Genomic DNA, 16,846 nt, shown 5'->3' with positions numbered 1-16,846 from the left:
TTCGATGTTTGCAAGCAAGATAATACATCTTAATTAGTCTAATCACAATGCAACTTATCTTCTTAACTTTTTTATAACATTTGAATATTTGTTGTAATCACATTCGTAAATTACAACTAATTTATCTCAGGCAAATACAATAATGCATTGTGAAGTTGAATATTGAACATTGTTTCATCAAAGATAGGCTATTACTTATTGCAGAGATCATACACATACTGTTACAAAGCTTAATATAAAATATATATATATGTATATATAATAAAAAAAATAAAATTGTCATACTATATATACATATATATGGTTCATGTAATCATACATTATATAATTAAAAAATATTCTATTTATATCTATATATAACATCAATGCTACTGTAATAGAATGTATGAAATATTTACTGTAAATTTTTCAAATGTTTTATATTTATAAGAATTACTGATGAAAAATATGATTAAGAATAGCTATGTATATCATATGTATTTTAATGTAATTGATAAATCTTTTATTTGTACTTATTATATATCTTAATATATGAAATGAAACTGTCAAAAGCAAGAGAGTTGCTTCTCTGAAGTTTTCTCCAAGTAAATAATATATATATATATATATACACACACACGCACAAACGATCCATTATACAATTCTGTTCTTTAGAGATGTAATCTTACCAAATGCATCGACATAGAAAAGATGCATGGAATTTGCTTTATGCATTGTCATACTGTTAGGCATGTTTGACATGAAGTTTATGGCGAGTGCCACTATAGATACATATACATATATACTATATATGTATATAAAGATAAAATATATATTGTGTTTTATATAGAAATGTATATTTTATATTATATACATATATATTGTATATAAAGTAAGTGTGCATATATGTATATATACATCTTCATTATATTTTATACTTTGTTCATTGTAAATGCAATATATATTTTTAAAAAATCAGTTATTTTTATCACAATATAATGTTTTTCTCTTATATAGCAATAAAAAGTAAAAATATAAAAAAAAAAATATAGTTATGAACGTGGCAGTAGTTGTATTTATCTATTAGAGAGGAAAAGGAACATAATTAAAAAAAAATAATGAGAAAAAATTTAAAAAAAAAAAAAAAAATGTAATTAATGATGTAATATAATGTAATTAAAGAAAGATAAAAAAATTAAAAAATATTCTGATATATAAAAATTTGTCACTGGCACAAATATAAAGCACATATATAAGCACATATATTTTTTATATTCCCTCTTATATGACTGACTATACAACTCCATTCATTGGAGATGTAAATTTTACTAAACGTGTCAGCATAGAAGTGAGACATGGAATTTGTTTTTGTTGATGCATAGTTAAGTTATCAGGCGTGTTCGACTCAAAGTCTATGGCAACACGCTGGGAAACAAAAGTTAACAAAGTCAGTAAATCATAACGAGTACCATTTTCGCGTAATTCCATGCATAAAGCTTGTATGAACCATGATCCACGGCTAGTGTTTCTCCAGGAAAAGTAACCTGTTAATTTTGAAAATCACCTTTAAATCATGAGATATCTAAGATTGGCAATTAATCAGAAATTATATTAAAGGTTTCAAACTTGATACATTTGTAAGCTATGATAGAAGAGAAGTAAAGTGATAAATAAATGTATATTTTTAGCAATCTAATATTCATCTACAGATAACAATATAATACCTGGTATAGTTGAATAGGCAATCATGAAGTCAGCTTGAGAAGGAATACGATATGTCGCGGATGGTAATCCGTCTGTTTCCGTCCGTTCCTTAAGTGTAATGCCTGGATCCAATCTGTCACCTTGGCAAGCTTGAATGAAAAATAGTTTAGGTTTTCCAGCGAGAGTCGGACATCTATCGGCAGTGAAGTGTTGCCAAAGACAATCTGCTTTGTATGAAGTGTCATATGCGAAGATTCGACCGAGTTCGCCGTGGCTTAACACGGCTATTATCAAACAGTCATGATCAGAATGGTCCATGTCTGCAACTGCAAAAAAACAGTAATTTATAATTAGTTTATAAAATATTGTTATTATATTGGGTTTCTATGAAATATATCTTTTAAGATTTGCTTTATTTTAATAAATATTCTTTAGAGAATATAAGAATTTTTTAAATAAAATAACAAAGTAAATAAATATGCAAATTATAAGTATGACTTACCTCTTTCTAACTGTTTTACTATGTCTCCGTGAGTAGAGTTATGGACATCGTTTACTTCAAATCCGAGATTCTTTAATGTATTAATAAGATTATCGCAGTCTACATTTGTACCAAAGCGACGTTTGAGATGCGCAGTAGTGAAAAATTCTTGATTAAAGATTAAAGCTATACCACGTTTAGAATGATTCATTTTATAATGTGTAGCATAACGTTCGGTTGGTGATGTTTGTAATGATGCTATACTAGAAGTTATATTGTTCCTGCAAAAACAATTGTGTGTAATGTGTTGTTCCAAATATTTTAGATTAGACTTTTTTTGATTAGATACAAGTTATATATTTTATATGGAATTATATATTAATATCTACTATGATTCAAGTCTAGATTTTGCAGTGTATCTTATATTTTATTGATAAATATACAAAAATATTAATAATATCTCACTAATTCCAATGAAATTTTGTGTATATTTTGTGAATTTAATATATTCTTAGATTTATTATTTCAATAAAACAAAGGATTTTTACCACTTCAAATTTTGTGCTATAGTTATTAGAATTTTTTTACATCTCTAATAAATTCTTACAAATAAATTATTACTTGATTAAATACACTTATATATTGATATAATTCCATGATTATATTGCATGCTTATATAATTGATAATCTTGAAAAGCTACTGCAGATTTCTGACAACAATGTTCCAAATCTTTATAAGTTCTTATAAAAATTTTTAATATAATTTATGTTGTTAAAATACTTTAAAGCATATATAACATTAAATAAAATACATCTTTAGTCAGTTCAATGTAACTGAATTGTGGCCTCAAGGTTATCCAACATAATATTGATATTATTGATTGTTTAATATCAACCATATTGGCCAAATTATGCCTTATCTCTCAACGATTTTTATCATTAGTGGTAATCTCTACTTTAGCAATATACATTTCGCATTCCACAATATCGATACCGATCGTTATATTAAATATTTAAGAATTGTAAGATTATAGAAAAAAAACTAAACATGTTCACAGAAACGCATTATAAAGTAATTACATATTGACAATATGCGAGCATCTGTTATGATAGTTCATACTATTGTGAAAAAATATACAATGTATCGCGTGAGCGTTTGATACAGATTCATCTCATACCTGCTGATTCCCAATGATCCGAACGCATCGCCAACATCGTCGTTGTTTCTTTCGCCATTATTGATATTGTCAGGCTCGGCGGAACACATGGCGTTGCGTCTCGTGGGAGTTCGATCACAGGAAAAAGACAGCTTTGTAGCGCAATTTTGTAGCCGTTGTTCAGATGATGCGTAGTCGACAACGGGCTCGAAAACAATTTTACGCAAGCAAGATAGAGGCACGTCTCTAGAAGAAAACGCGCGATAATATTTGTTGATAATTGTATGACTCACAGTTCACACTCTGTAGTCTGTCACAATCTTCACAAGACGCCGTTTGCAATGCTATTGCTATCGTTGCGGCAGTGTCGCCACCATAGACATGGTCGCCACCTTAAACATACAAAAATTTTTTTATTGGAGTCGTAATACGATATAGATATTTTCTCATTTTAGGAATGGTTTAAATTATTTTATGTGTGTAATTATTTTTATTGTATATTAAAACATTTTATTACAATTTTTAATTTAAAATATATTTTTCAAAATATATGAATAGTTTCAAAATATCTAGTCAATATTTATATTTTTTTATTCGATATTTCTATTATCGATATAGAGAAAACATCGATTATTTAATAATGACTGCGGTCGGGAAGATGCTACAAATGCTTCGAAGCGTTTGATTGACCAATCAGGATAAAAATGCATAAAGCTTGTATGAACCATGATCCACGGCTAGTGTTTCTCCAGGAAAAGTAACCTGTTAATTTTGAAAATCACCTTTAAATCATGAGATATCTAAGATTGGCAATTAATCAGAAATTATATTAAAGGTTTCAAACTTGATACATTTGTAAGCTATGATAGAAGAGAAGTAAAGTGATAAATAAATGTATATTTTTAGCAATCTAATATTCATCTACAGATAACAATATAATACCTGGTATAGTTGAATAGGCAATCATGAAGTCAGCTTGAGAAGGAATACGATATGTCGCGGATGGTAATCCGTCTGTTTCCGTCCGTTCCTTAAGTGTAATGCCTGGATCCAATCTGTCACCTTGGCAAGCTTGAATGAAAAATAGTTTAGGTTTTCCAGCGAGAGTCGGACATCTATCGGCAGTGAAGTGTTGCCAAAGACAATCTGCTTTGTATGAAGTGTCATATGCGAAGATTCGACCGAGTTCGCCGTGGCTTAACACGGCTATTATCAAACAGTCATGATCAGAATGGTCCATGTCTGCAACTGCAAAAAAACAGTAATTTATAATTAGTTTATAAAATATTGTTATTATATTGGGTTTCTATGAAATATATCTTTTAAGATTTGCTTTATTTTAATAAATATTCTTTAGAGAATATAAGAATTTTTTAAATAAAATAACAAAGTAAATAAATATGCAAATTATAAGTATGACTTACCTCTTTCTAACTGTTTTACTATGTCTCCGTGAGTAGAGTTATGGACATCGTTTACTTCAAATCCGAGATTCTTTAATGTATTAATAAGATTATCGCAGTCTACATTTGTACCAAAGCGACGTTTGAGATGCGCAGTAGTGAAAAATTCTTGATTAAAGATTAAAGCTATACCACGTTTAGAATGATTCATTTTATAATGTGTAGCATAACGTTCGGTTGGTGATGTTTGTAATGATGCTATACTAGAAGTTATATTGTTCCTGCAAAAACAATTGTGTGTAATGTGTTGTTCCAAATATTTTAGATTAGACTTTTTTTGATTAGATACAAGTTATATATTTTATATGGAATTATATATTAATATCTACTATGATTCAAGTCTAGATTTTGCAGTGTATCTTATATTTTATTGATAAATATACAAAAATATTAATAATATCTCACTAATTCCAATGAAATTTTGTGTATATTTTGTGAATTTAATATATTCTTAGATTTATTATTTCAATAAAACAAAGGATTTTTACCACTTCAAATTTTGTGCTATAGTTATTAGAATTTTTTTACATCTCTAATAAATTCTTACAAATAAATTATTACTTGATTAAATACACTTATATATTGATATAATTCCATGATTATATTGCATGCTTATATAATTGATAATCTTGAAAAGCTACTGCAGATTTCTGACAACAATGTTCCAAATCTTTATAAGTTCTTATAAAAATTTTTAATATAATTTATGTTGTTAAAATACTTTAAAGCATATATAACATTAAATAAAATACATCTTTAGTCAGTTCAATGTAACTGAATTGTGGCCTCAAGGTTATCCAACATAATATTGATATTATTGATTGTTTAATATCAACCATATTGGCCAAATTATGCCTTATCTCTCAACGATTTTTATCATTAGTGGTAATCTCTACTTTAGCAATATACATTTCGCATTCCACAATATCGATACCGATCGTTATATTAAATATTTAAGAATTGTAAGATTATAGAAAAAAAACTAAACATGTTCACAGAAACGCATTATAAAGTAATTACATATTGACAATATGCGAGCATCTGTTATGATAGTTCATACTATTGTGAAAAAATATACAATGTATCGCGTGAGCGTTTGATACAGATTCATCTCATACCTGCTGATTCCCAATGATCCGAACGCATCGCCAACATCGTCGTTGTTTCTTTCGCCATTATTGATATTGTCAGGCTCGGCGGAACACATGGCGTTGCGTCTCGTGGGAGTTCGATCACAGGAAAAAGACAGCTTTGTAGCGCAATTTTGTAGCCGTTGTTCAGATGATGCGTAGTCGACAACGGGCTCGAAAACAATTTTACGCAAGCAAGATAGAGGCACGTCTCTAGAAGAAAACGCGCGATAATATTTGTTGATAATTGTATGACTCACAGTTCACACTCTGTAGTCTGTCACAATCTTCACAAGACGCCGTTTGCAATGCTATTGCTATCGTTGCGGCAGTGTCGCCACCATAGACATGGTCGCCACCTTAAACATACAAAAATTTTTTTATTGGAGTCGTAATACGATATAGATATTTTCTCATTTTAGGAATGGTTTAAATTATTTTATGTGTGTAATTATTTTTATTGTATATTAAAACATTTTATTACAATTTTTAATTTAAAATATATTTTTCAAAATATATGAATAGTTTCAAAATATCTAGTCAATATTTATATTTTTTTATTCGATATTTCTATTATCGATATAGAGAAAACATCGATTATTTAATAATGACTGCGGTCGGGAAGATGCTACAAATGCTTCGAAGCGTTTGATTGACCAATCAGGATAAAAAGAGTAAAGATTTCTCTATTCTGATTGGTTAATGCAATGCTTCGAAGCATCTCTAGCGTCTTCTCGACCGCAGCTAATATCGAATAAAAATAAATATGGCCACTCCAAGGTAGATTCTGGAAAACGTGCTGGCATTTTTTTAATATATAAAAAGAATTTATGTTCTCAATTATTTTTAACTTTACCTGATTATTGTTTACATTAAAGACGAAATCGAAATTAAATTGGGAAACATGTCGATGCTCGCAGAACGTCGAAAAAAGCAGAAATGGAGCCTTAATCCACGAGGAAAGTGGTGGTCCGAAGGTATGTGAGCATTTAAAAATATGTAAAACTTCCAAGATGAAAATATTCCCGATGTATTTATTTGTAAACTATATGACTTTTTGCATGTTTTAATGTTATACACGTTATATTCGAATTTTTAACTTTTTATTTTACTAATATTATTATTATTGGGACAGACTCGAATAAGTTTGGTCAGAGAATGTTAGAGAAAATGGGCTGGACGAAAGGAAAAGGGCTTGGTATCAACGAGCAAGGCATTACGGAATATCTCAATGTGCCATATAAGAAAGATACAGCGGGTAATTAAAACATATCATTTTTATGTAAAAACTATTTTATAGACATTATGCTTAATTGGAATTTTATTTTTCTAAGGTATAGGATATGATAACAATGTAGATGTATGGATGGAACATCAGGAGAAATTTAACAATTTTCTGCAACGACTTCATAAGAATGAAAATCAAAATATTATTCAGAAATTGGAAAGAGAGGATGATAGTGGACAGTCAATGGAACTGAAGTCTAAACAGAGTCGTGCTCGTATACAGTAAGCTATTTAGATCTAGAGATATTTGCATAATATTGTGATAATTTTATATTTATAGAAGTATAAATTTGTTTGCAGTTATAAGAAATTTACACGTGGCAAGGATATAAATAAATATAAGCCAAAGGATTTGGCAAATATATTTGGTCAAAAAGAATTAACAAATCAATTTCAAATAAAGACAGAAAAAAATGATGATGTTTATGAAAAAAAAGCTATTAGCATAGGAAAAAATAAAAATGAAACTGTCACAATTAACAGTGGTAGCATGACTGATTACTTCAAGCATAAACCAAACTATGACAAAAACTTTTCAAGCAATATGATCAATAATCCAGCGACTGACTCTGAAAGTGAAAACGAGCAATATGCTGGTTTTGGATTTGCACCAAAAACAGAGAATACATTGTCCAATGGAGTGCCAAAAGATATTAACGAAAAGAATAATTATGCTTTTGATAATCCTTGTTTGGGATTAAATAGTCCTACAGAAATTATGTTATCTAACACCGAAAATACCTGCAAAAAATCTGCAAAGAAGAGAAAAAAGGAATATGTAAGTGATAGTTTGCATGCCACCGAAGTGGATAAACACAATTCCCGAAAGAAATTAAAAACTGAAATTATTGATGGAGATTGTAAAGATGGTTTTACAAATCCAGCTCTTAATTTAGACATAAATCTTGAGGAGGATTGTAATGGTAAAGAATTTGAAGTATCCAGAGCACAATTTGGTCTAGAGAACTGTGGTTTAGATTTGACAGACGAAAAAAGCGACAAGAAAAGTGTAACATTTAATGATCATGTCATATTATATGAATATAATGTAGATTCTACCAAAGAGAGGAAAGGAAAAGCAACGTTGGATAAATTCGAAGTTGAAAATAAAAAACGCAAAAGAAAACGAGAACAGGAGAGCATTACAACTCCTGTGTCAAATGGATTTGTCAATGAGGCATTAGATATAGAAACAGTATGTGAAGAAATTAATGATAATAAGTTGAATGAACATAAAAGCAAAAAAACTAAGAAAAGAAAGATTAGTAAAATATCTAGTCTAGAAACGATACAAGAGTCACCAGAACGAGAAAAAGAAATAATTGAGATTAATATAGAATCAGAAGATGTGTTGGATACTAGTATTGTTAAAAATGAAGAAACAGAGATCCCGGATAAAAAATTAAAAAAAAAGAAAAAGAAGAAAACCGAAATTGAAATCATTACTGTAATTGATAATAAAAGTGACGAATTAGAAATTGAAGAGATAATCAGAGATAAAAAAATTAAGAAGAGTAAAGAAGAAGAAATTGTAACTTCTAAGAAACATAAAAAAGAAAAGAAAAAAAATAAGGAAAATTGTAAGATTGAAAAGTGTGCTATTCAAACTGAAGTAAGCAGTGATCAACAGAATATCGAAATATTAGATAAGACAAATTCTAAACAGCAACAAAATTACTTAATTATGGATGAAAGCAAGGATGCAATAGGAATAGAAACATTGCCAGTTATTGGGATTAAAAAAGAAGAAGAAAATGCAATCTTAGAAAAGAAACAAAAAAAGAAAAAGAAAAAGAGCGTTGACAATGAAGATTGTTTTAGGAATGAATGTGATATAAAGGAAATTTTTGACAAGGAAAATGTTGGCAAAGAGCAAGATTCAGATGCCAAAAAATTAGAAGAAAAAGATAAAAAACGCAAGAAATCAAAAGAAAAAAATGTATCTGAGATTGAAGATTCTATTGACTCTAATCCAGAAATTTTGAATGTGAATACTATCATGCAGGAAAAAGTAGAAAATGTAGAATCTACCCATACACCTTTAAAGAAAAGTAGAATAGTCGAGTCTATCGACAATATAATGCATAGTCCATGGAGTGCAAAAGCAAGGATGTCTAAAAAGATGTTGATAAATCTTTTCCAAAATAATGCACTTTTAGATTTTCCTGGTTCTAATATTCGCGATATAAAGGGATATGGTGTAGATATTGAATGCTCTAACTAGAGAAAATTTGTATAATAATTTTTTGATAATGAAGCATTTTCAATGATATATGTTAATTTGCTTCCTAATAAAGATTATGTATTTTTGATATAATATATGCGTATATATAGTTTAAATATAAACTATATATATTTTTTAAACAAGTGTGCATGTAATATATTCTTAATATTGTATTATATATATTTCTGTATCAATTTAACCAATAGAAAACTAAATGTAATTGTCTGCATATGTAATTAAGTATATTATTTAATTAATGTATTGGGGGAGTAACATACTTAAATATACAGTATACAAGATTTACATAAAGAAAGCATTGAACTTTATTGATCAATTATAATTATAATATTTTCGTATAATCATATTATCGATCAATTGTCAATTTGGGATTGCAATCTTTGTATGATTGTCACTGTACAAATAAGAACTATTTTTTATGTTAAAGTATCGATTTATTCTATATTATCATATATATGACTGACATCTTCTAAACTTAGAATTTTATCACGAATTTGAGATATAACTTCCAAATCTGAATCATTTAATTCTATTATATTGTGTGGTATATAATTTTCTTCTACTGAAAGCACATTGTATTGAAGACCTTGTAATAGATTTCGTATTTTATTTAAGAGCTTTGGTTCACATTTAAACTATAACAAAAAACATTAATGTGAGTATATTAAAATTGTAATTTTTATATTAGAGAATGCTTTTTTACATCAATTTTGTTATAAAATTATTTAAATACTTCACTGGAAATATTTTATATTATTTTCTTCAAATTCTTCTACATCCTCTGCGCCAATATTAATGGCATCCTCCATGGCATGTTCCAAATCATCTTTCTTTTCAACTGTGATATTACCAACATGAGTAAACATTTGCTTGGCAGAATCTTCCGCGATTTTTGCGCTGTATACATAATTAAAAAAATAATGAATATAAAAAATATGTTTGGGAACACTATATTAATCTAGCATTAAAAAAAATTATATTAATTCTCTCTCTTATATTAAATAAAAGAATTATTACTATTTATATATATATATAAATATGTACTTATAAGATGACTTTATAAGACGTTACCATTAGAAAATAGATCATCAACATTACAGTCAGACTGTATACCTTCTTTAGAAGAATTAAAGTTTCTAAAATGGTGCAATGTACAAGGAGATGTAGATTTATTTGGCGTATAAGGCAGAGTTTCGCTACCTACAAAATGAAAAGATTTTTCTTAATCTTCTAAAATAAAAATACAGATATGCATGTTTTAAGATATATTTTGAATATATAAATTATATTTTATAAATATATATATATTTATTTATTCTCATACCTGGTTTTTTTAATTTTTGTTCTAAATTGTAACATAAATGTTTTTGTATTATCTGTTGCATAACGTACAAGCATAACATAACCATTTGGACCACGAACTTCTATTATACCTGTCTGAGTCTTGTTTTTGCGTGCTTCCATTTTCTCAAGAAAAGTATTTATCGATGCGGCAGGCATATTCGCCTTTTTAGCTTGCTCAATAATTTGTGCTAATTTTACATTATTACTAGGCTTTGTAATACCATTCTCTAAAACATATAATTTAGTGTTTTTTTTTAAATGATTTATATTAATATTGAAGATATTATACTGCACATGAAATTAGATATACTAATTATGTATCTAAGCATATTACATAACACACGTGATAAAAAGAATAATACATTTTTTATCATATATGATAAAATATATATTAGAATATGTGTGTTTAAATATTCTCAATAATCACAAATAAAAATGTACATTTAATATGCTTTATATGTAGGAGTTTATTATCTAGCAAATATACTATATATAATATTATCATAATAAAAATACCTTGTATAGCAACTTCCATTTGACGTTTCAAGTGATGAAACAGTACCATCCTTTCATTATCTTTTTCTTCTTTTATATGTTTTATATTCGCCCATTTGCTATGACCGGCGAATCTCTTATTACCTTTAGACAAAAAATAGATATATCTATTAAATAGTAATTTGTTCAATACCTCTGTCATTTTTGAAAAGGTTATGTTAGCTTATAATAGGTGTCGAATTCTTTACTTCCACAGATTCTCGGAACGTGTCATGTCTAGAGAGGGAACACATCCCGAATCCCGATTGGACACAATCACTCGAATCGATTGATATTTAGGGATTTTCACTAGGCGCGACCATTCAGGGAGTTCTATGTAAAATCATAAATTAGTGTCACTCTCTAGATATTCGTGTATCATGACTGTTGGTTCTGAAAAGAATTGCCAATATTATCACCGAACAGAAGATGAAAAGTTATGTTATATTACGTTCCGTTAATTTTATATTTCATCTTAATGGGATCAGTTATCAAATTATAAAATTGTTGATTCATCTCAGAGTCATGATGCATGAATATTTAAATACGATATGTCTAATTCGAAAATGTCTAAAAACATTATAAAAATGATGAAGGTATTATTTCTAACATCTCCTGACGTATGGATGTATATATATACATATATTCTGTCTCTCAGGCATAAAATGGAAAGAAATATCTGTAACGTTTTAATGACGTCAATTAAATCAGTAGAACGTCTCGAAACGGCAAATCGATCTTAATTTAACGTTGACCCTAATTGACTCTCAGTTTAGCTCAAAAAAGATTTCATTATATTGCTAAACACTTCGATCGATTAAGCCAAGTAAAATATTTTTTATTCACGAAACAAAATTATTGGAATATACAGATATATATATATATATATATATATATATATATATATATATATATATATATATATATATATATATATATATATATATATATATATATATATATATATATATATATATATATATATGAGAATAATATATCGATACATAATAAAAATGTTTTTACATATAAAGCAAAAAAATGCGCTGCATCTAGGGTTGCCATACGTCCTCTTTTCCCCGGACACCGTCCTCTTTTTTAGGGCATCCGGGGACGTCCGGGGGATTTTTCGAATGTGTCCGGGGTAATTATGAATGTCTGGGGTTTAAGAATATTCATAAATATTCTGCTTTTTAGATTTAATTAACCACATCATATTCAATCACTTCAATACAATTGAAGTTATCAACCATTTGTTTTTTTATTTTTATGCGTGAATCTAATAATAAAACTTCTTTTAAATTAAAAACATGTTAAATTTATTCCTTTTACTCTAAGTACTAATGAGATCTAAAAAAATTATTAATTTATTGTTATAAGTTATAAGCAACTTGCTAACTATATATATATATATGCAGTAAAAAAAAAAAAAACAATTTAAGAAAACTGCAAAATGCAGCCTATTTCTTTTGACCATCGAAATATGGCAAACACTTATTGTGATATTTTTGATTTGCATTTTAGAAACAATATATATATTATTAATTGCTAAAAATAGTACATGCTACCCACGCAAAGCGCAAGTACGTACATGTAAACCGAAGTATCTCACATTTCGACTCGCGTCGCGCTTACATCTAAACTTTAGATCTTCCCTCCTCCCCTCCCTCTCAACATGTCGATATTGACAGTTGATGCGCCGTCTATACATTTTATACATCTATGCTTGAGTTATTCATTAGTCGGTATGGCGCGAGAATCAGAAGCAACGGTGCGGCGGAATCCTCCCGTGTACGAGCCGTGTCAAAGGAATCAGCGGGTACGAAATTAACGCGATTAGGCCGACGGTGGACTCGTTCGGGGGTGAGTAAAAAGAATGGCATCGAATGAGTCGACTAAATTTAGAAAACCGAGGGTGAAGGCGCTTAACGAACCCTTAGAGAGGGTCGATACTTAAGCTAGCACGATCTTCATCTTGAGGCACTCGTTCCACTTTGATACTCGCAATGCTCGTGGGATTATTTTGTCCTTGTTAATTAAAAATTAAGCAAGGATGGGATGATGCTCGCGAGTGTTGCGAGTGGAACGTGCTCTTGAAGGATGCAATAGAATTGTATTAAACGTATCACGTACATCGTGATACGCGAGTGGCGGTTAAAAAATGCAACGGTCGATATATAATATTTTTCTCTATCTCTCGTAAACTCTATTAAGATTCATGATTAGCGAACTCATCATAACTATTGCTTGAACGTATTTACATGGATATACGACAGTATATATATATACTAATAATGATTGACTTAACAATATGTACGATGTATATATTTGAGAATAAACTTGCATTCATCCATTTTTTAAATTATCTGTAAAGTAATGTATGAAGTTTGTCCCTGAAATCTATTTCGTCAGAATTTTAGATCCCTCCTCCTATTATCAATATCGTCAACTAATGCGCCGTCTATGTATTTTATAGGTCTATGCTTGAGTTATTGCTGCTGGTATGGCGCGGGAAACAGAAGTAACGGTACGGCGGACTTTATCCATGTATTTACGGTGCCGAAGGAATCAGCGGGTATGAAATCAACGCGATTACGCCGACGATGGACTCGCTTGAGGGTAAGTAACCAATTTGTTAATCGGAAATCTCAATAATTCGGATATATCGAGACAAAATATGATATCGACCGTTACATTTTTGAGCGGCACTCGCGTTTCACAACGTACGTGATCGTTTCTTGATCTTGAATATTGAATAGCTCTATAATTAGACATTAGTCAGCTCAAATTATAATAGAAAAACACTGCATAATAATTTCATCGTGAATATCTTTCTATTCTATGCAATTTCTATGCATATATTCGAATTATGATGATTTAATACCATTAATAAATTGCATGGCATGTTTGTGTGCTATTTCCATCATCATAAGAGATTTAATTAATAGTCAAGAGTGTATGCATATAATTCGATCAATCATTCTCCATCTTATCAGATCGTTAGTCATTCGAGATGGAGTACAAGTGCTCAACTCTGATTACAAATCGAGCATTTATTTTCGAGGACTTATCACCTAATGGAATAGTAGCGTCTGAATCGAAATAAGCAATCATTCGTTAATGCTTACGCAAATACAATTATGATCATTTAAAATAAAAGAACTACTAATAATGAATCAATGATCAATGATTTTTTGGTCTTTGGCTTTTCTTAATTAATCTGTTATTTAAAAATTTTTCAGTGTTGAAGGATTATCACGAAATATAACAGAAAAAAAATATTCCGATTTTTATCAAGTTGGAATAGATAAGAGAAACATAGAAAATCAAGAAAAGGATTGAAAAGAATTGATAGTCATAATATACTTGTATGCTTTTAATATATCTTTGGAATATTTCCTGTATAAGAAGGAAGTATTGGTCATTTCTTATCTCGATTCAGTCGCTATTGTTCCATTAGATGATACTCATCAAAATAAGCAAGAAAAAGTGCTAATAAGAAAAGATTTAAAAATTAATAACTTTCGAGTTATACAAGAAAACACTTTATTTTGTCATAGTAAATATTTACGCCAATTTCGATGTATACCTCGATACGTTTCCTTATTCAGATTCATACACATTAAAAAATGCTAAGTTTTTTTTCTTATCCTTCGACAAGAATTTTGAATTCGCTATTTCAATTTATGTAAAGTATTAACTGAATTTGAATATACTATGCATTTTAACTGTCTTTGCAAATAGTAATCTAATATATCTCAATTTGAACACAAGGAAGTCATGCGATAGATTTATCGCGACCAATCCTCTCATGTGAAACTTATTATTTAAATATTGTCCGTGTTATTTGAGATAATACTTGAGGTAAATGCCTTATGATAACATATTTTATACTTCGGAAACAGACTTTCTAAACTCATGTATACTAACACTTTCTTGCTTATTTTTATGAGTACTATACGTACTCAAAGTTTGGATCATTACTTTGAAAAACTCAATACATATAAAAATATTTTTTATCATAAAATATTGTTATAACATAGACTATCTATATTTTTAATGTAATATAATTGATATTTGATATTGATATATCTATATATATAGATATGCAGATATTTTAAACCTTGGTTTACTTACAATTAATAATTTTTTCATTAAACTCTTTTCAATACATTCTTATTGAAAAAATGATATGGAACTTAATCAATTATATAAAACTTACAGAAAGTAGGAAAATAGATGTTTTTTGTCAACAACCGATATAATTATTCCGGGAAAAGCGTATGCTTTAACTCGCGTGAATCGACACATCGTTTTTCATTAGAATAAAAACTTTCGGGCTTAATGACCGTCGCGCGAGTCTCTTCGTCTTCTCGCTCTGATTTTTGTCGGATCCTTCCGTCCGTTTTCTTCCCCTACGTGTGTACATTGACGTCGGTGCGTATAGGTGTACACGTCGTGTTCAATTTTATGAAGGAGAACGTGTGGGGGTGCCGACGGGGGTGGCGACGTTTAATAAAGGGCGTGGGCTTGTGTATGTGTATATATGCTAGGGGCGCTAGTTAGCACGGCGCTTGGCGCCGGCGACGACGTCGCCGTCTGGACGCGTATAGTCTCTCCTCGACGTTCTGCACCGACGACCTCGTCTTTTAAAGCACACACTGACGCGCAAACGATGCTTCTTTAAACAGCGAGCCAATGTGATACGAAATAGAGTAACTTGGCGTTTAGTTGACGCGTGTATCGATACACTGTGACCATTATCGAAAGTTAAAAAAGTAAGAAATTTAATTAATACTTATTATCAAGACACGTGAAGACGAATTCGATTTGGGATATAGTATAATGCGGTTACTATAAAGCAGAATAAATAATAAAGTTTCAGTGATATGTAATAAATAAAATATAAAAATAGGCTCACCGAGATGAATATAAATTATATGAGAAAAAATATTTTAAAATCATATACTTAAATCTCTGCGCGATAGGATACGGTTTTACTAAACATATTTTTTACATTTTCTTTTATTATAATATCATAATTTGTGATTACACCTTGAAATCTTATTTTTACATAATTGATTCCTTTTCGTTCGTTTATCTCAAATTTCGAGCAATAGACTGATTTCTCTATAATTTTTAAGAATATTTATCGACGTATTTTATAAATTATTCAATTTCTAGGTCACAATCAAAATTCAATATTAATTGAATTTTTGTTCCATCACGATTACGGGCGCTTGCTCGATCACCCGATATATCTATGTTTTCACTTGAATAGATATACTATTGCATACTTCTCTCTGCTCTTTATTAGCCGCCAGTGGTAAAGAGAGAAGGTCGGTTGGTTTGCACGTAATCCAAGTTAACATTCGGGGGGATTAGAACTTCCTCCCACCCGTTCTCATTCGTATATTCTACCCCGCTTTGCCCGACCCTTCGCCGCAGCTCACCGTATTTAGTCAGCAGTAAAAGCTTTAATGAAAAGGATCTTGGTTTCACGAGGCACTAAAATCGGTTATATTGGC

The 16,846-nt window shown here is 29.6% G+C and overlaps 3 protein-coding genes across 4 annotated transcripts; 1 reads left to right on the top strand and 2 right to left on the bottom strand.

Moving 5' to 3' along the window:
- Positions 1 to 957: 957 nt before the first annotated feature.
- LOC115236258 (caspase-1-like) lies at positions 958 to 6,291 on the bottom strand. Of its 2 annotated transcripts, XM_029808587.1 has the most exons (5): positions 5,903 to 6,291; positions 4,746 to 5,005; positions 4,264 to 4,569; positions 4,026 to 4,083; positions 958 to 1,465 (listed from the first exon to the last, which is right to left on the bottom strand). In XM_029808587.1, the coding sequence occupies exons 1-5, from the start codon at positions 5,989 to 5,991 to the stop codon at positions 1,273 to 1,275; spliced, it is 906 nt and encodes a 301-aa protein (XP_029664447.1). In that variant the 5' UTR covers positions 5,992 to 6,291; the 3' UTR covers positions 958 to 1,272. The 2 variants fall into 2 exon arrangements, with proteins under 2 accessions (XP_029664447.1, XP_029664446.1); XM_029808586.1 differs by lacking the exons at positions 4,026 to 4,083; positions 4,264 to 4,569; positions 4,746 to 5,005; positions 5,903 to 6,291 and adding exons at positions 1,704 to 2,009; positions 2,186 to 2,445; positions 3,343 to 3,731 and having other exon boundaries at positions 959 to 1,523.
- Positions 6,292 to 6,638: 347 nt separating this feature from the next.
- On the top strand, positions 6,639 to 9,730 carry LOC115236322 (protein IWS1 homolog A-like). The gene is made up of 4 exons (XM_029808699.1): positions 6,639 to 6,891; positions 7,050 to 7,172; positions 7,249 to 7,423; positions 7,502 to 9,730. The coding sequence occupies exons 1-4, from the start codon at positions 6,819 to 6,821 to the stop codon at positions 9,423 to 9,425; spliced, it is 2,295 nt and encodes a 764-aa protein (XP_029664559.1). The 5' UTR covers positions 6,639 to 6,818; the 3' UTR covers positions 9,426 to 9,730.
- A 125-nt stretch (positions 9,731 to 9,855) lies between these two features.
- On the bottom strand, positions 9,856 to 11,484 carry LOC115236323 (translational activator of cytochrome c oxidase 1). The gene is made up of 4 exons (XM_029808701.1): positions 11,304 to 11,484; positions 10,768 to 11,014; positions 10,183 to 10,340; positions 9,856 to 10,080 (listed from the first exon to the last, which is right to left on the bottom strand). Exons 1-4 carry the CDS (start codon positions 11,482 to 11,484, stop codon positions 9,878 to 9,880), a joined length of 789 nt encoding a protein of 262 aa, XP_029664561.1. The 3' UTR covers positions 9,856 to 9,877.
- Between the last annotated feature and the right edge of the window lie 5,362 nt (positions 11,485 to 16,846).

The sequence above is a fragment of the Formica exsecta genome, unplaced genomic scaffold (genome assembly GCF_003651465.1).
Source record: "Formica exsecta isolate Colony F162 unplaced genomic scaffold, ASM365146v1 scaffold247, whole genome shotgun sequence".
Lineage (NCBI taxonomy): Eukaryota > Metazoa > Arthropoda > Insecta > Hymenoptera > Formicidae > Formica > Formica exsecta.
This window is presented reverse-complemented; position numbering and strand designations above follow the sequence as displayed.